General features: G+C 39.3%; 1 protein-coding gene across 2 annotated transcripts in view; it reads left to right on the top strand.

Moving 5' to 3' along the window:
* PDLIM3 (PDZ and LIM domain 3) overlaps positions 1-25543 on the top strand; it is a 38367-nt gene that overhangs the window by 8436 nt on the left and 4388 nt on the right. Inside the window, exons 2-6 of one of the 2 annotated variants that reach the window (XM_070757526.1) lie at positions 9374-9525; positions 10646-10730; positions 15531-15585; positions 19289-19565; positions 24975-25102. In XM_070757526.1, the coding sequence (XP_070613627.1) occupies positions 9374-9525; positions 10646-10730; positions 15531-15585; positions 19289-19565; positions 24975-25102 (697 nt within the window). Of the gene's footprint in view, positions 1-9373; positions 9526-10645; positions 10731-14645; positions 14834-15530; positions 15586-19288; positions 19566-24974; positions 25103-25543 lie in introns of both variants that reach the window. The other variant, XM_070757525.1, reaches the window with a different exon arrangement.

Here is a 25543-nt window from a genome sequence, read left to right as displayed (position 1 = left end):
TAAACAGCTTAACCTCCATGAAACGCACAGAGGCACTCCTCCTTAACTGCTCTGACAGGCACACTTGGCATCTACCATGGAAAAAGGAAACAAAGGTTAAGTTTAAAACAATAGAAGAGATTGTGGTGTTTTGGGGCTGAATTTCCTTTTATGGAATTAAAATACTTCCCATTATCTCTCAGGAAAAATATTTAGCCATGTTTGACTTCTACTTGGCATTTGTTTATAGCACACAGTAAAATTTAAAGTGATATTAACAGAAAAAGAACTAGCTACATTTATAGTATATTAGTGCAAAATAAACTTTCTGAATTTCCATGGGACAAGTAGCTGCATAAGAAGATTTATTAATTGTCCCTTTGGAGGTCCTTGGCAGCCTGCAAGTCATATGTACAAGGAAAAACACACGTAAAGATAGTATCTACCGTACTTTTTATTAATACTGTTTGCTTGTTATTAACATGCGTTTTAGGTGGTTTTTCATTTTTGCATAATGATGCAATATTTTTTTAAAGACCAACATAAATACATTCTGATACCTATAGACATTATCAGACCAATCCATTGCCATAACATCTTTACTGCTTGATGCTAAAGCTGAGGACCTGGATTTATTGGATCAAGTTTTATTGAAGCCAGTTGCTCTAAATGACTGCAGTGGACACCTTCTAAGTTGATTACATTTCATTTCTTCTTTTCTTAGCAATAAGAATGTGCAAACTTTTAATAAATTGACTAGCAGATAGATCTGCTGATGTTTTCTTGAAAGTAAATGTCATTGTTTTCAAAGAGCATTACTTACAAAAAAAGTATTCTGAAAAACTACTACCTTAGTTGTGCATCTGCCTAAAGCAGTGATGGCACAGGTGGCACATAGAGCCATATCTGCTGGCACTCAAGATGTTGCCCTAGCTCAGCTCCAATGTGCATGTGGGTGCTGGCCAGCTGATTTTTGGCTTGCACAGAAGCTGGGGGGGGGGCATTTTTGGCTTCCAGAAAGTCTCCAGGGGGAAGCGGGAGGGCATTTTTACCTCCCCCAGCTTCAGGAAAGCCTTTGGAACGTGGGGAAGGTCAAACTTGAGCTACTGGACCCACCAGAAGTTGGGAAACAGGCCATTCCCGCCTCGAGAGGGCCTCCGGGGGGCAGGGGAAGCTGTTTTTGTCCCTCCCCAGGCATTGAATTATGGGTGTGGGCACTCGTACATGGGTGATAATGCATGCCCACGCTCTTTCGGCACCCAAGGAAAAAAATGTTCGCCATCAATTATGGTCAATTTTTTTTAAAAGGCCTCCAGATATCCCAGTAATGGGCTGGAAATACCATGCTGTCACCGTAAATCTAATAAACTAAACTAATAGGTTAGGCCAAATGTGGTGGAGTAGAAGGTTAAAACAGCAACACAGCTGTCTTTGGTCTTGCCTAAGCTAAAAGCACCTGTTTTACATTTTATTTGGAGACACGGAAAGCAATTGAAAATGGATCTTTTGACTTCATGTTCTTGGCAATAAGATCATGATCTTTTGAGCTACTCTTCAGTATCTTCATCAATGATTTAAGTAAGGGGATAGAAGAGGAAATCATCAAATTTTCACACATCAAGCTGGCAGGAACAGCCAACACTATAGGCTCAAGATACAGAAAGATCTTGACAGACTTGAACAAAGTTAAAATCAGTGATGAGAAAAATAAGATTTTACCATTTAGTCAAGAAAAACAAAACATACAGGTATAGTATAGGTCCGTGATGGCAAACCTATGGCACGCTTGCTACAGGTGGTACAGGGAGCCCTATCTAAGGCCACACAAGTCATTGCTCTATATCAGCTGTAGTGCACATGTGAACACTGGCCAGCTGAGTTTCAGCCTTATGGAGGCAGGAGGCTATTTTTGCCCTCCCAAGGCTTCAGAAAAGACTCCTCCAAAAGCTGCACGTGTGTGCCAAACGGCAGAGCCGGGCTGCCCCACCAATAGGATGAAGCAAGGCAATGCCAGTCATTTCTTGGCAGCAGAGCCAAAAGGGTCTGCGGATCAGCTATGAAGTCATGCCAAAGGTAAGGGACTGGGACGTCAACAGGACTGGAGTCAGTCTGCAAGCGAGTGACAGGCAAACTCCATTTTGCCTGAAACAATTGGGGGTTCATTGGGGTCTGGAACCAGGAAAAAGAGAAAAGGAGCAGAGCTTCCCAGCAAGGAGAGCAAGATCTGAAAGGCAGGTGGGCCTGACTGTAGCCTTCCCTTCCTCCATCGTCTCCAGGTGCTCACCAGAGCTTTTTGGATCTCACTCCCCTTGCAACAGTTGTGGTGCAGATAGGCAAGTGAGCTGGACAGTGGCTCCATAGAGAAAGATTTCATACCAGAGGCAGCAGAGGCTGGGAAGAGCCGTCCCTCGGGAGCAATCAACGAAGTGCTGGGACCAGGGCCCCAGTTTGGCAGGTGGGGAAAAGCAGCTGGGAGTAAGGCGTGCATGGCAGGAGCGCTCCAGGGGCCAGCAGGGCCGATGGCCAGCAGAGCAGCCCTGAGCATACCTCAGAGGGGCTACCCTCCTTTACAAGCCCCCCAAAGGAACTGGCCGAGCTCTGTTGGAGAGTGGCTCCTCTGGGCTGCACTCTGGGCTGTTCTGCCGGCCATCAGCCCTGCCGGCCCCTGAAGCGCTTCTGCCACACAAGCCCTGGTCCCTGCGCCCCTTTGATTGTTTCCAAGAGGCGGCTCTTTCCAGGTTCTGCTGCCTTTGGTATGAGATCTTTTCCTACGGAGCCACTGGGCAGCTCATTTACCTGCCTCCTGCCTGCACCACAGTTATTGCAAGAAGAACAAGATACAAAAGGCTCTGGTGAGCACCTGGTGCCGATGGAGGAAGGGAAGGCTAAAAACATGCCTGGGATAAGCATATATCCATCCTAAGATAAAATACAGGAAATGGTAAAAGGGCAGACTAGATGGACCAGGAGGTCCTTTTCTGCTGTCAATCTTCTATATTTCTATGTTTCTAAGCTACAGCCAGGCTCGCTTGCCTTTCAGATCTCGCTCTCCTTGTGGGGAAACCCTGCTCCTTTTCTCCCTTTTCCTGCTTGGGTTTTGGAACATCTTTGTGGAAACCCCACCCTGGCTAAGGGCAAAGCAATCTGGAAGCAGGAGGTGAAAGAAAGTACAGGCAGTGGTTGGCAGCCCAGATTCTGATCTTCGCCTTCTCAATGGCTTGGAAATCTCACAGGAAGGGAAGGAAAGGCAGTGGCTGGCCTGAAAACAGAGCCAGAGCTGCACCGCCACTACAGTACTGCCTTTTTCCTTCCCCAAGCACCGCTACTGCCTAGTAGGAGGGAGCCTAAAAGCTGAGGTCGCTAGTCAAGCTCCTCCCCGAGGTGGGGAGACATACTGCCCATGGCCACTAAAGTGAGCACCGCAGCGGGCCTCCCCACATCCCACTCGCCCACCCCAAGTTTTGAGAATGCTGGCTTGGTCGCCCCCTCCCCCTTATGTTTTGGTTAGGTTTTTTTAAATGAGTCAGGCATATGTGTTTGGAGAAGCAGCAGCAGTGGCAAAGGCTGATAAGAAGATGGGGGTGCAAGAGAATCTCAGGAGGAGGGTGAGGTGTGCATGAGGTAGCTCTTGCCTTTCCCTCTGCAAAACTTCCAGTGCTTTTCTGGGGTGGCGCGGCTGCGCACAAGGAACGCTGGGAGCCAGCTCAGGTGCAGGGGGCATCATTTGCTGACTGAGTGGCCACATGCCCTATACTCTGCTCCTTCCCCAGTTCGGATAATCTGCCGGAAGGCATGGTAGGGGTTATTCAGCCCGGTGCATCAGTTGCGGTCAGTGATGGGCTACCAAAACTTTTACTACCACACTGTGGGCGTGGCTTATGCATTTTGTTTCAACATCTTTCAGTGCAAATTGGGTGCTCTGGGGTGGAGCTCCAAATTTTGCTACCGGAACTGCGTTCCTGACCGTTCCCGTAGGATCCCATCACTGGTTGCGGTTCACTTTACACCTCCACCATTTTTATCAAGCAAATTCTAAATGGGGCGCATGCGCGGTGCGGCGGCGGGGGGCTGCATGTGCACGTGGGGACCATTTTTGCAGTACAACAGCAAAAAGGTTCCCCATCACTGGTAAAGGTGGTGCCTGGCTCAATAGTCATAACTGCTAGAGGGATCCTGGAGTTCTATGGACAACCATTTACTATAAATATGAGCCAGCAGTATTTCATAATAATAATAATAATAATAATAATAATAATAATTATTATTATTATTATTATTATTATTATTATTTATTAGATTTGTATGCCGCCCCTCTCCGAAGACTCGGGGCGGCTCACAACAATGATAAAAACAATATTATACTGGCAATATTATACTGCCAAAAAAGCCAATACAGGTCTAGGCTGCATTAACAGAGGGATAGAATCGGGATCATGGGAAGTGTTATTACCACTTTGTAATGCCTTGATAAGTCCACACTTGGAATATTGCATCCCAATTTGGTTGCCACGATATTAAAAACAGATGTTGGGACTCTAGAAAGAGTGCAAAGAAGAAGAACAAAGGTGATTAGGGAAGTGGAGGCTAAAACAGATAAAGAATGGTTGCAGGAGTTGGGTATGTATAATTTGATGAAAAGGAGTAAGGGCAAGCTGATTGAAGTGTTCCAGTGTCTAAGGGTTTGCCACAAAGAAGAGGCATTAAAGCTATTCTCCGAAGCACCTGATGGCAGGACAAGGAGCATTGCATAGAAACTGATCAAGGAGAGAACCAACCTAGAAGCAAGGATAAATTTCCTGACAAAACAATTAATCATTGGAGCAACTTGCCTCCAGAAATTGTGGGTGCTGTAACAGTAGAGGTTTTAAAGAAATGATTGAACAACCATTTGTTCTGAAATGGCATATAGGGTTTCTTTCTTGAGCAGATGGGTTGGTTAGAAGACCTCCAGTGGAAACAGAATGTTATAAAACTTGGGAGAAAGTTTATAATTGGTGGAATGCAAAAAAGGATCATTAAAGATATTAAAATAAAGCATGGAATAGTTAAATTTACTAAGTTGAATATATTATATAGTGATAGTTGATAGATAAGCTTATTTTTACTAATTGATTTTAATTATTTTAACTATAATTACATAATGACTAGAAAGTATTCGAAAGTTTAGATTTTTATGTTATTATTGTATACATAGAGATATTTCATTGACAAGTTTACCTTTCTGTATTGATCTAAACTAGAATTAGTCTTTTTTTTCTGTATTAAGAAGACTTCCATACTTAGCGGAGCAATTGTAGCTCCTTTACATGTTAAATGTTGGTTTTTTTGTCTTATGTTTTAAAAAAGTAATAAAAATATTTCCAAAAAAAAAAGAAGACCTCCAGGTTCCCTTTCAACTCTGTTGTTCTGTTATTCTGAGGTAAAATTGGGGTTGGCAGTTGCCAATTCCTATCCAAACATTCTTCTGGACAAATTAAGATGCCAAGTGGAAGAACTTTTTCCTGCAGCTTAACAAAAGGCTAATCAAAAAGAATCATGGGAATTGAAATTCAAAATGTGGAAAGCACCAGTTTTCCCACCCCTGCTAGAGAAAAGATTTGGCTTGGAACTTCCTAAAAGTTTATAGTTACAGAAAAACCAGGCAATGACTCACTGAAGTAGACGGTACTGTTTGCCAGAGATGCTCCCATGCATATTTGCTTTAAGAAACAAAACGAAACAAAATTCTTGGAACTCTTAAAGACCCTTTTAAAAAGAATGATCATAACACAGGGAAATGAACTTTATCTTGGAGTGGGAGAGAAACAGAATCAAATGGGTTCCTGGCAAAAGCTAGTCCCAAGCTACTCATCAAAAAATTAATGACCAATTTGCAAAAGTTGATTTTCCAATATGTTTTTTTTTAAAAATCTAGTGGAAAAACCACTAAGCCCCTGTTAACATCTTAATAGCAGTTTAGGGATAAATTCAAAGGCAACTTGGCTGTCCTTTCTTATTACTTTTTTAAAAATATCTCCTGTAATGTCAGAGAATTTTGAAATATAAGATCATTCTGAATACTAACCAAGTTAAAATGCAGGGGTTTATTTGAATTAGAATGTGCGCTAAGATGTTCTGGTTTCTTATACAATTTCTCATAATATCCAAGTTTAGGAGTTATGACTTGAATTGCTAAAGTCTCTGTCCAGTTTCTGAGTTCTCTTAAAAGTTAGAGGCTTAAGACTCAAAATGCTTCTTCCCCACAGACTTTGCCACCTTGAGAGCTTTGTTTGTACAGTATTCATATGAACTTAAATAAATCTTTTAACAGCTGAACAATCCACTTTATAAAATATCTGATCACCTAGAAAGTTCTTCTTTCTCTCAATTTTTTTCTTAACAATGGATATCAGAAAATTAAATTTATTTTTTTAAATTGTTATGTCTTTAGTGTTTAGTCATGTTATGCTTTAGTGCAAACACAGTGTGATTACCATGGGAAACTACCTATAGTTATGGTTATTATGTCTTAAAGTAACCATAGACTAGGAAACGATAAGCAAAATTATCAAAGATCTTGCGCTATGTAGCTACAGTACAAAGATACTGTATTGCAATAACTTAAATGTTCTGGAGAAAGACAAGAAAATAAGGCAAGAAACAAATACAGATAGGACAAGTTATAGAAAAGGGTCAGAAGTTTTTTTGCTAACATACTGTAATACCAATTATTTGGGATTGGGAAAGGTAAGGGCTTCACAGAGCACATATTTAAACTATGGAATGTTAATATCATGAGATGGCGTGTGATAAACTGTTGGTGGTTTGTTCATCTTTGGAAGTAAATGAGACACATTCATGAAAGATAAAGCTTTCAGTGGCTACTGCATTTGTCTAGATTGGTTAATGCTATGTTTATGGCAGAAGATATTCTTTGACACACTAAGATTAAAACAGCTCCTACTTTCCCACCCTCTAATATTCTCAGATGACAAATATGGTTAGATTAGGATTAGATTACTTTTATACAGTAATGGGTAGCCAATTTTTTTACTGCCACACTGTGGGTGTGGCTTATTTTGTGGATGTGGTTTAATAGTCATGTGACTTGTTAGGAGTGGCTTGCCGGCCATGTGATCACGTAGGAGTGGCTTGAATGATTATCATAAATATATATAAATAAATAAATAAAAAGTTTCATCTTAATTCAACTGTATTTGAGATATCAGAGTTCTAATAAGGACTAAATGTGAATTTGCTAGAACATTTGTTGGATAATATGAATTTACTGAAACATTTATTGAATAGGCTGCAGTGCCATGATTCATTCATGATATAAGCTATTAATTAATATGATAGTGGGATGGCAGGATTTACACACCAGACTAATCAAAATAGGAAAAAGGCCATATTCAGCCTTAGCAATTCTGTTAATTTTAGTTATTCATCCCTTTATTTGCTTAACAATCACATTATGATAAGCAAGAAATAAAAACTGATCTTGGCTTAAACTCAGCTACAATTTTGTTGAATCAAGAAACAATCTGGTTGTTTCTTTAACGAGCTGAACATTTCTGAGGTCTGTCAAATGAAGCCCCTGATTTGTAGGGGAAATACACTGACTCTGTAAACTGCTCAGGTCAGGGGTGTCAAGCCCAAGGCCCATGGACTGGATCTGGCCAACAGGGTGTCTAGATCTGGCCCGGCAGGCCACTCTGGAAACAGCGAAGTACCAGCCCACAATGTCTCTGCCAGAGCTCAGGAAGGCTGCACGCAGTTGAACTCTGTGTCAGGTTCCGGAAAGCTGCTAGAAAGGAAGGCTCAACCAGGAAGTAAGTTAGATACAATCTTTATTTCCAAGCCTTTGGAACTAGCTAACCATCATTCAGTGTTCAGCACACATGAGATTATTGCCAGCAGCAAACACCCAGTGCTCCCGCCACAACTTAAAGATATCACGCCCTCCCCGCCACAACTCCCCCCTAACGTAACATAAGCCTCCAGGGAGCTTTGCGCATGCCCGTCCCCAGCAGTGCCACAAGGTGTCCGGAACAGACGCATTCTCCCTGAACACCAGCGGTGATTTATGGCAGCTGGCATGCAATGAGAGCTTCCCTGAATGCCGGCGGTGATTTATGGAAGCCGCCCCCTGCCTGAATGGCAGCTCAGCAATTTTGGAGCTGACACTCTTTTCACTGGCAGAGGGTTACAGGAGACTGTTGCAGCCTAAAATGGAACTTGGTAGCCCGTTTTCTCTGGCAATGCGCTTTGGCCGCCACAGGCACCTTCGATACGAGTGGTATTGAGGTGGCCACACTCTGACTGTACCCATTCCAGACCCCCAAGGTCAAATACAACCCTGATGCAGCCCTTAATGAAATCGGGTTTGACACCCTGGGCTTAGAAAGCGTATAAAGCAATACAAAGTGATATACAAGTCTAAGTGCTATTGCTGTTTTTCTCATTTCCAGTAGCTGCTCAAAATCAGCTGAATGTCCTAGGGCAGGGATGGCGAATCTATGGCACGGGCGCCACAGGTGGTACATGGAACCATATCTGCTGGCACATCAGACGTTGTCCTAGCTCAGCTCCAACATACATATGTGTGCTGGCCAGCTGATTTTTGGCTCTGGGAGGGCGTTTTTGGCTTCCAGAGAGCCTCCGGGGAGATGGGGGAGAGCATTTTTACCCTCCCCCAGCTCCAGGGAAGCCTTTGGAGCCTGGGGAGAGCAAAACACAAGCCTACTGGGACCACCAGAAGTTGGGAAACAGTTTCTGGCCTCCAGAGGGCCTCCGGGGGGTGGGAAGCTATTTTTGTCCTCCCCAGGCACTCACACATGCGCTATAGCACATTATGTCCTCCCCAGGGACTCGCACATGCACTATAGCATGCACACACACCCTTTCGGCCCCCGAGGGAAAAAAGGTTCGCCATCACTGTCCTAGTGATTGTTTGCAGTAGTGTGGAACAGGGGCTATCTAATTCTAAAACATTGAAATGGTGATGTGTCTGGGTGATTTAATCCCACTTTTTTTTTTAAGGCTGAGCACAGTGCATAGATCCTTTTCTGTCCTGTAACATTTTTCTTCCCCAGACATGGCTGTGGTTCAGAAAATGCTTAGTGCATTTCCTCTCGCTGCTTCTATTGATTGGAATGTGAATTCTTCATCCCCTGGAGCTTTCTGAGCATTTCGGGATCTGCTGACTGTGGCTGATTACCAACTTTAAACTGGTCTAAATCTTTTTAAGGCGAAGGAATTTGAGTAAATAGAAGAGACTAGTGTTTAATGGCAGGAATGTTTATTGTGTAATACTTACATGTCAAGGCAGGCAAGCAGACAGACGGACAGATTTTATAAATGGATTTATATCTGTTAAACAATTGCATGAAAACTTTCTCTGGTTTTCTTTTAGCTAACACCAGGAAGTAAAGCTTCACAGGCGAATCTTTGTCCTGGTGACATCATTATAGCTATTGATGGTCACAGCACAGAGAACATGACTCACAATGATGCCCAGGAGAAAATTAAAGCAGCAACTCAGCAACTCTGTCTGAAAATTGAGAGGTAATTCTTAACGACTTATATGTTCAAGATCACAGTACCAAAATCTGGACCTTGAATTCTGTAGGTTAAGAAGGAATGCATTTTTCCCAAGAGATTTCCCTTCACCCCACTTTATTAAAAAGTCATTTTTGTAGTCTGTAGTATAATGATGTCATAGGAGTGGGTGGGATTTTTTTGTTCTGATTTTTGAAAATCTTTTTTAAGTATATGAAACTGATAAACTGATTTTGTTGGATTAAAAAAAAAGAATTGCCGTTATCGGGGGGGGGGGGGGTTTCTCACCTAATTTTGGTGGCCTAATTATGCTATGATCACCACAGAAATGAGCAGCTTGCTCACCCTTGCATGTAAAAAACCACATTCTGTGATTATGCATTTGGATTAATATCTTGCAGTTTTTCTAATGCAATTAATCCTAATAATTTTTTAAACACATACAAAGTAGAAGACAAAGTATTTGGTGAAATTAACCTATGTCAAAATAATTTTTGAACTGCTGCAAAAAAAACCCAACCCAACTGTCTGTGCAGATGCAAACTTGGGACAATTTTACTTACTCCGGTTCCTCAAACCAATGGTTATCTTCCCCAAAACAGTAATATCAAATGAATTCAATTTAGTTATTGCTTTAATACAAGTTACTGCTTTAATTGCTTGAAATTTTCCATTCTACATATCCTTATCAAACACAGAGCTGTTTGGGGGATGAGGTTCCTTCCTGTTTTGTGATTATTTTTAAAAGTATTGCCAAATTAGTCTTTCACAATTTTTGTTTATCATTCTTATGCCATATGTTGCTTATTGCTCTGGACAGTAGCAGATGAACAGTGATACTGATAGGAGAGAAAAAAGAAAGAAAAGACAAACCTATCAGAAGTCTTTAAGATACCGTAATTTGAAAATTATCCACTTTTTAATGTGGGTTTTAATGTACAAATTACCGACATAAAACTACATTGGTCAATGTAGACAGTAGTGTCTTCAAATTCAATCCTAGTTAGCTGTCTACAAAAGTGCAATCTAAATCTGTAACAACATAAATACATAAGATGCTCATGACAGGCTAAATATGGTGAAGTGTTTTGGATTCTCTAATTCATTCTTTGTTTTTATCCAACAGGGCAGAAACTAGATTGTGGTCTCCACAAGTAGCAGAAGAGGGAAGACCGCATCCATTCAAAATAAATTTGGAAGCTGAACCACAGGTAGCAATTCATTCAAATTAAAACTATGTCTGGACAGCAAGAATCCAGATAGCCACTAAATGGCATTTGACACTGGAAAACACTAAAGCTTTCTGCGTATCTTCCCTGCTATCTAGTGGTTGACTGGATTTTTAAGGCTGAGATCTAGTAATTCTTAAATCACCAACACACTTATTCTATTTTTAATTAGTTAGTACTTAGCAATTTGTACAACTGATGACCACAACTGGACTGGATTTTTGGCTGTAACTTACCAAGGTCATAAGTCAAGGCCCTCGCGTGACAGGAGCTGATTTTATGACATTGTTTGCAATGGTCATTAAGCAAATCATCTCACATGCTAAGCAAATTCATGTTCATTAAGCAAACACTGCAATTGTAAGTGTGAACTCATTTTTCTGTAGGTAGTGTAGGTAGTGTTAGCCAGAAATGGTTTTTAAGCAACCAGTTGTAAGTTGACTTTTACTACTAACTGATAATTTAACATGACAGCAACACTTAACAGGTGACTCCCAAGATTTTATGGTTAAACACCCTTGAAAATGATGGCTGTCATATATCTATATTCTAGATTGACTAAGATCTTGAGTTTAGCTATCTTAGGATCTCACATGTTTTGAAGATTATTTTTACTCTAATGGATCTAGGAATCAAATTACTGAGCCCTGGATAGACTCACCCATTAATATGTCTTCCACATCTAATTAATTCCTTGAGAATTATGGTAGCTGAACTCAAAAATATCTAGAACTACTATATTAGTTTACATCTGAAAAGGCACTGTCAGCTTATCTTGGAATTTGATGTTGACTGAATTGATTGACAAACTCAAACCCACTGGGATTGGCTCACCCTACCTGTGCCGGCAGAGCCCAATTATTCTGGCTGGCAGGGTCCAACAGAAGGACCTTTTCTGCCATTGCACCTGCCCTTTGGAATATATCCCCCCCCACCCCCAGAGTGAGGTCGGCTCCAATCCTCCTGACCTTCCATTAGAGCCGAAAGTCCTGGCTCTACTAGTTAGCTTGGGGCTCCAATGGGGGAATATCACGGTGGACGTGGTTGATCGATTGACAACAGATCAATCTGCTCCTACCATTCCTGACTTTTAATTGCACTGACAAGGTATTCTCCAAAACACCCGAAGGACAGACAAGGAATAATGGATGGAAACTGATCAGGGAGAGATTCAACCTAGAAATAAGGAGGAACTTTCTGACAGTGAGAACAATCAACCAGTGGAACACTTGCTCTCGAAAGTTGTGGGAACTTCATCTCTCAAGACTTTCAAAAAGAGACTGTTGGACTGTTATTTGTCAGAAAAGGTGCTTGAAAAGGGGTTGGACTAGATGACCTACAAGGTCCCTTCCAACTCTGTTAATCTGTTAAATAAGATGCTGTATTTTACAGACCAAAGTTGTGACTGTCTGTGTTATAAAACGTAGCATCCAAATTTGACTGGTTGATTATGGACCATCAAATTGTTTTTGACTCCTAGCAGTCACTCAGATAATCCAAATGTAATCATCTACATAGCTCATCCAAGTTTAAGATATACAAAACGTCTAGTGTTTTCATAAATATACTTTTTGTAAGTTGTTTGGAGAAACTTTCTTTTGGATTAGAACATGAAATGAAATGAGACCATAGATGAGTTTTTTCACTTTAGCCACACATATGTTCAAACTTTTTTTAAAAAATTGGAAATTCTGAAATCGGTTGTAAAAGTCAAATATGGAATATAATTCTGTAACAAGAAAAATGAATATGCATAACTTCTGTGAAGCTAACAGATTTATTTTAATAAACTCATATTGTACAGAATTCTACTTTCACTGCTCATAAGGAAGATCAAATGCATTGTTCAAATCTTTGAATTATCTTCCAGATTACTGGAATTCTTAACACTAGTACTTTTTTATCTGTAAAGACTGAAAAAAGGGAAATAATTAAAGGGTTTTTCCCCTCAAGGCACTGAATAATGTACTTGATATGGTATTTTATGCTCTAGCTGATTGTTTTACACCAATAGCTGTAACACACAGCTAAAATAATTGAAGCAATGAAAAAAAATCTTGTTAAAGTACCCACACAATTTAACCACTAATTTAGAAAACAAATGACTTCAAGAAGTTAACAGTGAAATTTAAATAGTTTGTACACAGGGATGGTTTCCAACCAGTGAAGTGCTACCAAAAGGTTTACTACAACACTGTGGGTGTGGCTTATGCAGGACACCCTGCATTTTATTTCAACATCTTTCAGTGCAAGTTAGGTGCTCTGGGGTGGAGCTCCATTTTCGCTACCCCACTGCGCTCCCCCCCCCCCCCGTTAGCCCACTCCGGTTGTAACCTTGCTGTCGGTTCGCTTCCTCCCGCACCGCGTGGCTGTGCCTGCATGCGCGTGCATATGCAATGCCAAAAACTCTGCTGCTGCGCATGTGCAGAAGCAAAAATCAGCAAAAAATAGCAAAAAAAACCCACACACACTTTAAAAAAGATGGCATCTGGAAAGTGCCCAAAACTCAACTTCTGCACATGCGCAGAAGCAAAAACCAGCTAAAAAAACCAACCAAACAAACAAAAAAAGCTGGTAGTGGCCACGAACTAGTACTGACATAACTGGTTCCATGGCGTCACCACCGGTTTACTGCCAGTTCTAGAGATCCGCTTAGAACTGATAGGAACCCACCTCTGACTAGATCAGAAGACACAACAGGGCTTTGTTTACTTCTTTCAGATTTCCTTACCACTTCTTTTTCCTGTGGCAATTTTTTTCTTTGCCCCATTAGGATAGGGAGCAGCACATTTCTGCTGCATTTCTGTTTAAGATCTCCATGATAGTGCAAGCAGAAAGTGGCTGATGGATTTTAATGCAGAACATTTGTCAGCTTAGTTTCATTTGGCATTTTCTGAAAACCACTTTTTAGAATTTGTTCAGAAGGCAGCGTGTCCATTTTTTATGTCTGTCTTGTTTTAGGACTAACCAAATTATGGCAGTGTTACAACCAAAATATAACAGATCACTTGGACTGTTTTCTGCTTTAATTAACTTATTTATACCGTTTAAACTGTATGTAGAACTACATTTTATTGATTGAAAGAAACCTTGTGGCTAAAGACCCATGAAAGATGGTCATTTCATTTAATCTGAGACAAAGAAACCCATATTTGTAGAAGAAATGCAATTGCCATGAAAGGTCATGGTAACCCAGTCTTCTCTCCTGCCCTTACCTTTAGTCATCCAAATTTGTGTGAGGTGACATCACTGACCTCGCATTCCTGCTTGTGTCATTGCTTATCACCAACAAAAGTTGAGCAAAGAGGTGGTGCAAGAGAAACACTTATTTTTTTATTTCTGGATGTCTGGATATTAGTGGTGGAGAGAGAAGAAAAAAAACTGTAGCTATTCTGCAATATTCTGCAGCCAAATGCTTGTAATGCTGCCTCAAATAAATAACAATGATAGTCATGTTTGTAAGCTTATCTACCAACCAGTGGTATTATACTGCTCAAAAAAAAAATAAAGGGAACACTTAAACAACAGAATATAACTCAAAGTAAATCAAACTTCTGTGAAATCAAACTGTCCACTTAGGAAGCAACACTGATTGACAATCAATTTCATGTTGTGGTCAGCACATTCAACTTTGTACAGAACAAAGTATTCAATGAGAATATTTCATTCATTCAGCTCTAGGATGTGTTATTTGAGTGTTCCCTTTATTTTTTTTGAGCAGTGTATTTTCCATAAAGATTTCCACAGGATGCTTGCTTAATGGTTTGCTAAATCAAGGCTTGTTGTGCCTTGGGACTGATGCATTTGATTAATAATGAGTCGCAATGTCAGTTTTGCCTGCTATTGGCTTAAGTGTGCATTGTAGCTCTGTGTGTTTTGTCTGCCTATTATGTACAGGAATTCAAGCCTATTGGTGCAACTCATAACAGAAAGGCCAAGCCTTTTGTTGCAGCAGCTAACCTTGATGACAAAAGGCAGGTAATGAGTTCTGCCTATAACTCTCCAATTGGGCTTTATTCATCTGGCAATATACACGATGCTCTTCATGGACAGCTGCGTGGCCTGATCCCTAGTTCAGCTGAAAAGTGAGTACCATAGTGCGCGATGGCCTCTCATCATCACCTTTGGTATCCTTATTTCTTATATTGTTGAGTCCATCTCTTCCTGCCTTTTGCCCTCTTTTTTCTTTCCTGGTCGTCAAAACTTTTAAAAAGTGCCTTTCAAGATATTTACCTTCAAACAAAAATTTAAAGGACCAATATTTCGAGTGTACACCTCTAGAGAACAGTTAACACAAAATTTATGGGTAGGTGCAACATTAACTTCTATCCAGCCAAAACAAAGGTAAACAAGCACCGAAAGTATAATTCTATGTATATACACATGCTATGAATTGAAACCCATTTAGTTTTAATTTGACTTTAAACTGAATAAATATAACAAGGGCTAAACCTACACATCATACTGATTTCAAGTGGTGGTGTTAATACTGATTTGTGCAGCCTATTCCTGAATGCCTTTGATATTTTAAATCTGTATATTTCGTGGGACTTGCTTTGTAGAATATGGAATAGGACCAGCAGCTTTAAAATACCTGATTTTAGCTAGGCTATAGCCATTACAGTACTCTGTTTTTTCTCCAATAACAGGAAATGTGCTAATACTACTACTCCACAACTAACACTCCATAATTTTCAATTTGTGCATTATCTTATCTTCTTTGGAAATAAATATATTGAAATTTGCTGAAAGTTGTTTTGTAATCCTTTCCTTTTTTTCCAGGACATAGGCTACTTTGAGCACAAACATAATATTCGACCTAAACCTTTCGTAGTCCACAGCCCAAGCAGGTCATAATTTTTGCCTGTAATTGGTGCATGTTTTTTTTCCATAATCCAATGATATTCAGTAGTGCTACTTCAATATGTTTTAAATCCTTCTAATGAATGAAATGCTTGCTTCACAGCTGTAGTCAAACATTAATAAAGAGATCCAGCTCTTAAGTCATGGAAAGTATTGGTAAAAATGTAGCATACACATTGATTCAAGTTATAACAACTTAGGCCAAAGAGTTCCCAAAATTAGGCCACAGGGTTCCCAAAGTTTAATAAATCTTACATCAGAGGACCTCTGAATATATTCTGTACTAGCAAAACAGATAAACCTAAGGCATTCATTATGAATAAAATAGGAAAGTGGATGAAAATTTAATTTAATGCATAAAGAATTTAATTTAATAGGAATATTACTTTCCTTCATTAATTCCTGTATTGCTGTAAGAATTTATGGAGGATGACATTTGAGAATTGAAAATATATATTACAGATTACTTTGTGATATATAGGAAATCAAGTACAGCGATACCTTGTCTTACAAACTTAATTGGTTCCGGGACGAGGTTCTTAAGGTGAAAAGTTTGTAAGACGAAACAATGTTTTCCATAGAAATCAATGGAAAAGCGATTAATGTGTGCAAGCCCAAAATTCAACCCTTTTGCCAGCCGAAGTGCCTGTTTTTACGCTGCTGGGATTCCCCTGAGGCTCCCCTCCATGGGAAACCCCACCTCTGGACTTCTGTGTTTTTGCGATGCTGCAGGGGAATCCCAGCATCACAACAACAAGTGCTTCGCTGGCAACGGAAGTCCGAAGGTGGGGTTTCCCATGGAAGGGAGCCTCAGGGGAATCCCAGCAGCGCAAAAACGGGTGCTTCGCTGGCAACAGAAGTCAGGAAGTGGGGCATCCCAGCGGCGGCGGTGGGTTTGTAAGGTGAAAATAGTTTGTAAGAAGAGGCAAAAAAATCTTAAACCCCGGGTTTGTATCTCGAAAAGTTTGTATGACGAGGGGTTTGTAAGACGAGGTATCACTGTACCAGTATTATTAGTTGTGTTTAGAAAACACTGTGTAGCAAGATAAAGTTTGAAAATTATAATGCCATGTCTGTCTAGCATAATTTTTGTTTACCAAGTAACACATAATACCTGCTAATAAATTACTGGAAGTTTGCAGTTACGTGTGCATCCTCTTGTTTTCTGGCACTGCTAATGAGCTCCTTGTTGCTTATGGCCATATATGTGGTAAGAATGTTGACAATGTATTTAAGTTATTAGTATTAACCTTGCCAATAACTGACAAGCCTGGTTCTTGTCTTCCAAACATTGGCTGTTGATCTTGCTTTTTTACTGAGGAATGCCACGTGTAGCTCTCCCCTTCTAGGGATATTTGGCTGAGAAATCTGGCAATGAAAAACTGCATGCTTGCTTGTGAGCATGTAAGGCTTTTCTGGACTTCTTTGTTCTTGCCTCTGATAATAAGGAATGTGTTTTCTTGAAAAGTATGCCAGTATGATTTTCAATGAATTCATCTTGACAACCTTGGATTGGTTGTGTATTTTGATTGTAATTTTTTTAAAGGATCTGTGCTTTAGGAAATGTTATCATTCATCTCCATTAAAAGTATTTCCAGAAATATTTAGTGATATAGTTGTGTCATACAATGAATATTTGCAGTCATATAAGATTTGTAATAATAACAAGATGGCTTGTTATTGAGCTTGGATATGTTGGGAATATGCATTTGATTAGCAGTATTCAGCAAAAGTGATGAGATTTAAATTTAATTTCAAAAGCTCATAACACTTGACACTTTTAATATTCCCCAGATTGTGAATATTTAGCCTGCAATCCTTGCACAATTAGCTAAGATTAAAGCCCCAATAATACATGTGATTTCAGTCTTTAATACCTGCTTATCTAGATGCAAATTACAATGAAACAGTGAGATTTGTTAATGTTTAAGAAAATGTAGTCACCATTGTCTTAAAGCAATTGACTCAGAATCAAATCTAAGTATTTCTAGTTTATTTTAGCTTTGTTTTACACTGCCCAGAGTGTGAAATGGGCAGGTATATACATTGGTTTAATAAATAAATAAAATAAAATTTATTTTCTGATAAAGAAATTCAAATCCCAAGAGTAACTTTCTAACACAATTTCCAATCAAAAGTGAGTTTACATTGTATTTCCATTTTAATGTCTAAGAGAGGAATGGGATTTAAGGTCACTACTATGACCTCTTATCACAATCATTTTCCAAGGATACATTGGAGTTCTTTACTGTATTATGTAATTATTTAGAATCATTGAAAAGTTTTGACTGTAATCACTAATCAAGTGATTAGCATCAGAGATAGCTATGGATAGCTATGCATTTTAGGAGTAAGATACTTTCTTTGCACATTGAGATCTAGAGTCTAGCCCACGGGTGTCAAAATCTATCGCTTCACCTGGTGTCATGTGACATGTGGTGAGGCCATGGCCTGCATGTGATACATCCAGCTTATGGGCCGCCGCCAGTTTGACACCCCTGCTCTAGGCCATAATAAATGTTTGTTATCCTCTTAAAATAAATCCATATGTAACACCTAGCATAGACAACACTGTAGTCTAGCCATCCACAACATGATTACTTCCTGATTTCTTGGTACTACATCATGCAGAAATGCCAGCCAGTTGTTTTAAAATATCAGTGAAGAAAACTATAGACGCCCATCAGTGTTCAGTAAACAGCTTTAACAGCTTTTTTCCCATTGTGTAATATTTGAAAGAAAAGGACTGACTATAGTCAGTAGCCACTTAATTTTATTGCTTAGTAAGTCCAAACTGATTTATGCATTCATAACTGAACTATTGTGTCCAAAAGGACTCTAACCAATGTTATGTAGTAATAAGAGAACTTAAAACAGAAAAAAGTGATATATCACCAGAACCTGCTTTTTAACATATCAATGTATGTATTTTTAACATACCAAATTATGACTCATTTTCGGGATTTGGCTTAAATATTAAACAATAATAATAAAATTAATACTAGCAAAGAGTTATTGCATTTAGTGGTGATGTTTTGAATGATAAATATACATTTGTGTAGTTTTGATTTTGGACAATTGAATATTTCAACCCTGTAATATATAAACATTGCATGCATATTTTTTCCAAAATATATATAAACATTGCATGTATATTTTTCCAAAGTGAAACAAATACAAGACTATATTTGTGTATTAATTATTTTCCCTGTCATCACAATTTAAATAAGTTAAAATCCTGATTTCCATAGTTCCTTTTTTAGAACATCAGGATTCAGAATAAGTTATATATATTTATACTAACATCAAGAAATTCTTAGGAAACAGAATTCAGTAAAACTGAAATAGCTTCAATATTGTTAAAATATTGCAGACGTACATCAATAGGATTATATGTATAATTCTGGACTGAAGAGTATGAATATTTTTGTTGCTTTTAATGCAACAAACTTCAAAAGGTTCAAGCACTAATATTGAATTGCCTGAACCTGAACAAGTTATCAAACTGTAGCATACATTTTAGTGAACAATGGTGAAACTTGAGCATACAAAATATGAGGATTTTTTACAACCGTTTTTACAACACAGCAGAAAATGTAGCAGCGCTGAACTCTTCTCTTCTCTCTTTGATCACTCTAGAAATTGCATGTGCCTTTTATTTACCTTCTGTTTTCACTCTGATTTGAATCACATGTGCAGTACTCCCTCTGGTTTTGATGGCAGCAGTGGACGTAGCACACCCTCTTCCGTTAGCACTGTTAGCACTATCTGTCCTACTGAGTTGAAAGCTGCAGCTAAGATGGCCCCCAACATTCCCTTAGAAATGGATCTTCCTGGTGTCAAGATTGTGCACGCTCAGTTTAACACTCCCATGCAGATGTATTCAGATGACAATATTATGGAAACACTGCAGGGGCAGGTTGCTACAGCACTTGGGGAAACACCCTGTATAAGGTAATGGGAGCCATCCTGTGTGCTTAGCATACTGCATGAAGAATGCTGCCTATGTGCCAGCTATTTGCTTGATATTCATTTTGGCTTTTAAGTATAGTTACCCCATGCCACTTTAAAGGCCGTTCTCCATTGTTAATTGAAAGAACACTTCACCCGTCCTTAAGTCTTTTTTTTTTAAAAAATCACATCATTGTCTATTCTCACTGTCAGGCCCCCTATCCTGCCTCTGGAGCTTATTCTATGTATTGGATGTTGGTATCTTGATTTAGATTGAGCAGAGGCCATTAAGGAAAGCCACTGATTAAACCCTGGTTCAACTGCCTTCCTTCTTTCTCAGTTTTGCTCTTGGCATAAACTGTAACACAAACTATTAAGTAAACTATGGTGAGGAGGAAGAGGATAAAAGCCAGATGATGTTGCTTCACTAAACCCCCAACACTACCCTTAGATTATCCACGATTGACCTTTCCAGATTCCTAAGAGGTCAGTAAGGGGCGTGCATAAGTGCCTTCTGTCCCCTGTTCTATTGCTCTCCTATATCTCTTATACCATTCTTATTTTCCTATATTTTTTCTATTCTTTCTTCGATACATTTTATTCCTATTTCTTCTATTCTTTCTTAGATATATTTTTCTATGAGTATATCCTCTATAAACTTCATTATGTATTTATTATATGCATACCCAATATAACCCTCATTGTGTAATGGACAAAATCAATCAATCAATAAATAAACAGCACACAAGTTAGCAGAGGCGCTTCCATTTCCCTTGCCAACCTTCCCTAACCTGGCAGCAGATCTCTAGGAAAGGGTAGTAGAAAGGAGCTGACTCTGACAGTTCTTACATCTCATCGAGCAATACCATACAGGCACCCAATTGCTTATTAGTGTTGGGCGAACCGAACCTGCAAAGTTTGTAGTGTTCAGCATGTCGAACCAGAACCTTAACTTTTTTAAAAGTTCGGGTAAAGTTCGGGTTCAGGCGAACACCATAAAACGCTGCTGCCCGGGAGGAGAGTGGGAATCCCATCATGGGATTTCCCACCTCCTTTTGCTTGCGGCGCTGCAAGCAAAGGAGGTGGGAAATCCCACAAAGGGATTCCGGGGGTGGGGCTTTGACGTCACAGAGACTACTTCCTGGCCGGCCGAAACAGGGAGGAAGGAGTCTCCGTGATGTCAAAGCTCCGCCCCCGGAATCCCACCCCCTTTTGCTTGCAGCAACGCTGCGGCATCCTTTTCTGTAAAAATAAAAGGAAGCAAAAGGAGGTGGGGAATTCCCCACCTCCTTGTTTATTTTTACAGAAAAGGACGCCACAGCAGCTTGCTGCAAGCAAAAGTTCGGGTTCGGGTTCGGCGAACTCACCTGAACTTCATGGCAAAGTTCGGGTGAGTTTGCCGAACCCGAACTTTGTTGGGTTCGTCCAACACTACTTATAATCATAGAAGCTTTTCCAGAAACCAAAAGAAAAGAAAGAACATAAACAACCAACAGGCCTGTCAAGATGGAGGTGGCAGTTGTGAGACAGTAAGGAGCTGCAACAAGTAATTTCTCCATGCCTATATCAACTGTTAGTTGATCTACTTTAAACACAGGTTTAACTGTCTTCAGAAAGAGTAATCTATATTCAAAAACATACTGAGAAAAAGTGACAAGTGTGATGGGGAGATCACACTCTGAAATCGCGGAAAGAAGATTGGTTCTTTCTTGCTTCAGTTACATCCCCAAAACTGCTGTTCAGTCTGATCCATGTCTCTGAGCCAGGGATCCTCTTGGCTCACCTATGAAAATGGGGGAAGAAAAAAATCTGATGTTTATACAGTGCCTGAAGCAGGATGGCCCTAGAAGACTGTGGCCAGGGATTAGAGTGAAGGGGGCATTTCTGCAACAATCTCAAATGACAAATAAGTGCTAGATAATTTCATCCCCCTTTATTAAACTTATCTGAACTGCAGATATCAGTCCGAAATTTTGCTTAGCTTCTTGAAAACAAAATAATAGTTCAAGAATGTCTGTATCTCAATTAAGTATCTCTTAAATCCAGTTTCAACTCTTTATTTTTTCCCCATGAGCTGCTGCTATTATTATTATTATTATTATTATTATTATTATTATTATTATTATTATTAATTAGATTTGTATGCCGCCCCCTCCGCTGACTTGGGGCGGCTCACAGCAGTGATAAAACAATATACAATAACAAATCTAATATTAAGAGTCTAAAATAACAATTTAACATTAAAAACCTAAAAAATCCCATTATTTAAAAAGCATACAAAGAAACATACCCTACATAAAACTACATAGGCAAGGGGAAATGTCTCAGTTCCCCCATGCCTGATGGCAGAGGTGGGTTTTAAGAAGTTTACGAAAGGCAAGGAGGGTCGGGGCAATCCTAATCTCCAGGGGGAGCTGGTTCCAGAGGGTCGGGGCTGCCACAGAGAAGGCTCTTCTCCTGGGTCCCACCAGCCGACATTGTTTAGTTGACGGGACCGGAGAAGGCCAACTCTGTGGAACCTGACCGGCCGCTGGGATTTGTGCGGCAGAAGGCGGTCTCGCAGATATTCTGGTCCGGTGCCATGAAGGGCTTTATAGGTCATAACCAACATTTTGAATTGTGACCGGAAACTGATCGCAACCAATGCAGACTGCGGAGTGTTGGTGTAACACAGGCATACCTAGGGAAGCCCATGATTGCTCTCGCAGCTACATTCTGCACAATCTGAAGTTTCCGAACACTCTTCAAAGGTAGCCCCATGTAGAGAGTGTTACAGTAGTCGAACCTCGAGGTGATGAGGGCATGAGTGACTGTGAGCAGTGACTCCCGGTCCAAATAGGGCCGCAACTGGTGCACCAGGCGAACCTGGGCAAACACCCCCCTCGCCACAGCTGAAAGATGTTTCTCTAATGTGAGCTGTGGATCAAGGAGGACGCCCAAGTTGCGGACCCTCTCTGAGGGGGTCAATAATTCCCCCCCCCGCAGGGTGATGGACAGACAGATAGAATTGTCCTTGGGAGGCAAAACCCACCGCCGCTCCGTCTTATCAGGGTTGAGTTTGAGTCTGTTGACACCCACCCAGACCCCAACAGCATCCAGACATCGGCACATCACTTCCACTGCTTTGTTGACTGGACATGGGATGGAGATGTACAGCTGTGTATCATTGGCATACTGATGATACCTCAACCCATGCCCTTGGATTATCTCCCCCAGCGGTTTCATGTAGATATTAAATAGCAGGGGGGACTCACCCCACAAGGGAGAGACCTAGAGGTCGACCTCTGACCCCCCCACTAACACCGACTGCGACTGACCGGAGAGGTAGGAGAAGAACCACTGAAGAACAGTGCCTCCCACTCCCAGCCCCTCCAGCCGGCGCAGAAGGATACCATGGTCGATGGTATCGAAAGCCGCTGAGAGGTCAAGAAGCACCAGGACAGAGGATAAACCCCTGTCCCGGGCCCGCCAGAAATGCCTACACTAGACAATAAAAAACATCAAAATACATTAAGGAAAATTAATTTCATTCTCATTGTAAAAATTGAATAGGATTTTATCAGTCCATCATTCATATTTAGATTTATAATTGTAGCTGTATTAACATTTTGGCTAGTTTATAATCAGAGAGCTTTATCCATCAATGATGTTAGGCACATAATATCCTATGCATAAAGTTGCATTAAAAATTACTCCCAGGTAACTGATTATTTATAATTATACTTTTTGGCTGCATTCTGTGCATACTTATATGATAGTGATACTTCTAAATAGATATACCATGCTGTCTGTTGATTTCTGTCTTTCTTACTAATCAATTAACAATTTCTGAAAAGTTTTAAAACCTTTTGCTGTATTAATAAAGTTGGTTCTGTCTGGTGTCTATTAATAGAATTTTGTTTAGGAGGAAGGGGGAAATTGATCATGCTTTATGGAAGAAAAATATTTTGAAGGTAACACTCATTAAATAAAGGTCATTGGATAATCTTGTTCCTTGAAATAACTTCTGAAGGAGCTTGCTTTTTATCAGTGAGTTATCTAGCTCAACATGGATTGTATGCTTTTTAAATTGGATGTACCATATTTTATGCTTTAAATTTTTTTATATAACCAGTTGTGAAAGTTCTAAAAACAACGCATAAATATTCTTGAAAACTACAGTAATTTAAATTATGTGGCACATAAATTGCCAACAGATAAAGATTCATTGGTCATAATACTAATAAAAAAGTATCGTGACCCAAGAGAAGAGCCAATTGTCATGCTAATGTGATAGACCTGTTTCATTTTTGCATGTGTTTCATTGGGACTTTTCATAACAAAGTTGGAATTATGAATGAAATCTTCACTGATTGTATTACAAGTAGCACAACCAGGTTTTGAAAAACATTCAGAAAAAAATAGTTTGAAATGCTTTTGTTGTTGGACTTTGTTTTCATAACACTTGAGTGTAAAGATGGTATCTTTCTGCTTACGAATATTGTATGTGTAATAGCTAATGTTATCCTGAAATTTTCTTTGGGACATAATACGATATGGAGCTAAACTGCATAGGAACCTATTGTGTTTAGAAATATTACAACTTCCATACTTAAAAATTAGGTACTTTAAACTACTTTTATTTAATGTATGCTTTTATGAAGGCCCAGGAGTTACTCTGTCTTTATTTTCTAGATATGTTTGTTTTCATCTATGAATTTCAGGGGGCTATTTTATTTTTTGTTTATTTAAATGAAGATGTGATCATTTGCTATTGCTTCTAATTTTTTATTATATTGTTACATGCTATTTTTAGTATAATGGTTTATTTTTTAATCTTTTTAATCTACTCTCCAGATCAACAAACACTATCAATGTAGAATATACCCTGGGGGAAAATTGCTATCTGTTCCTTTCCCCAAAAATGAGTTTTACCTAAACTTTTCCATCTGTATTCATCATAACTTGCCCTATTATGCAAGGGCAGAACTAAGTTAGTATAGCTCTTTTCTTGTTTTATGAAGCAAGTACCATGAAAATCAAATTGCGGAATATTTTGTAATTATGAATCTGATCCCAAGAACCACATAGAAAGTTCTGCCTACTCAAAAGACATTTGAATTCTTGTTCCTCAATTAAGTTCCAGTATCAGACAACATACACATATCAAAATCATAAGGGCTTTCAAAAGCATTTTGTGATATATTGGATAGTTTTGACCATTGGTAGAAATTTTTATTGTCCAACATTTCAAAGAAAACCCAAAACCGTTGGTGTAACTGAGGAAATTTTTCTGAATTTATACTGTATTAAAATGAATACCGTACATACAGGTGTTTTAAGAGTCATTTTATAATTGTACATATTAATGTCCTTCTATAGCATCTCTTAATGATCAACTATCTTTATTTTATATTTGCATGGTCTTTGCAGTGAGCCAGCACCTGCAGTGCCCCAATCTGATGTTTATAAGATGCTACATGATGATCCTCAAGGACCCAGCCAACCACGCCAGTCCAGTTCTTTTAAAGTGCTCCAAGACATGGTCTCTGATGAATCTGGTTAGTTACAATAGTGTATCTTTCATTATTTAAATTGTAGGAAGGAACATAGAGCAGCTTGCTAAATTTAGATGACTTAAATTTAGATGACTTAAATTCCTAATGCAAGAAAGCACTCAAGAAAAGGAAACATAAATAAAGTGTGATTAACTCAATAAAATATAAATTATGAGTATTAGTTTAAGATAGGCCATTAAAATAGTATTTTTATGGTACAAAAAGAGGAGTCAGGGAGAGATAAAATAAAATGCATTTTTATAGAAAAGAATATACAGTACTGTTTTAAGTGCACTTCTATACTGTTTAAATCAGAAGCATTTACTATTCTGCGTTATTTACTATAGTATGTTTTTAGAAATTTATCTAAGCAATTGGCATGGAATGCATGCATCTTAATCCATTAAGCTGTTGGTCTTTTGATATGTTAGCTACCTGCGAGAT

This window comes from Erythrolamprus reginae, chromosome 7, assembly GCF_031021105.1.
Source record: "Erythrolamprus reginae isolate rEryReg1 chromosome 7, rEryReg1.hap1, whole genome shotgun sequence".
Lineage (NCBI taxonomy): Eukaryota > Metazoa > Chordata > Lepidosauria > Squamata > Dipsadidae > Erythrolamprus > Erythrolamprus reginae.
The sequence above is the reverse complement of the archived record's forward strand: the minus strand, read 5'-3'. Positions and strand labels throughout refer to the sequence as shown.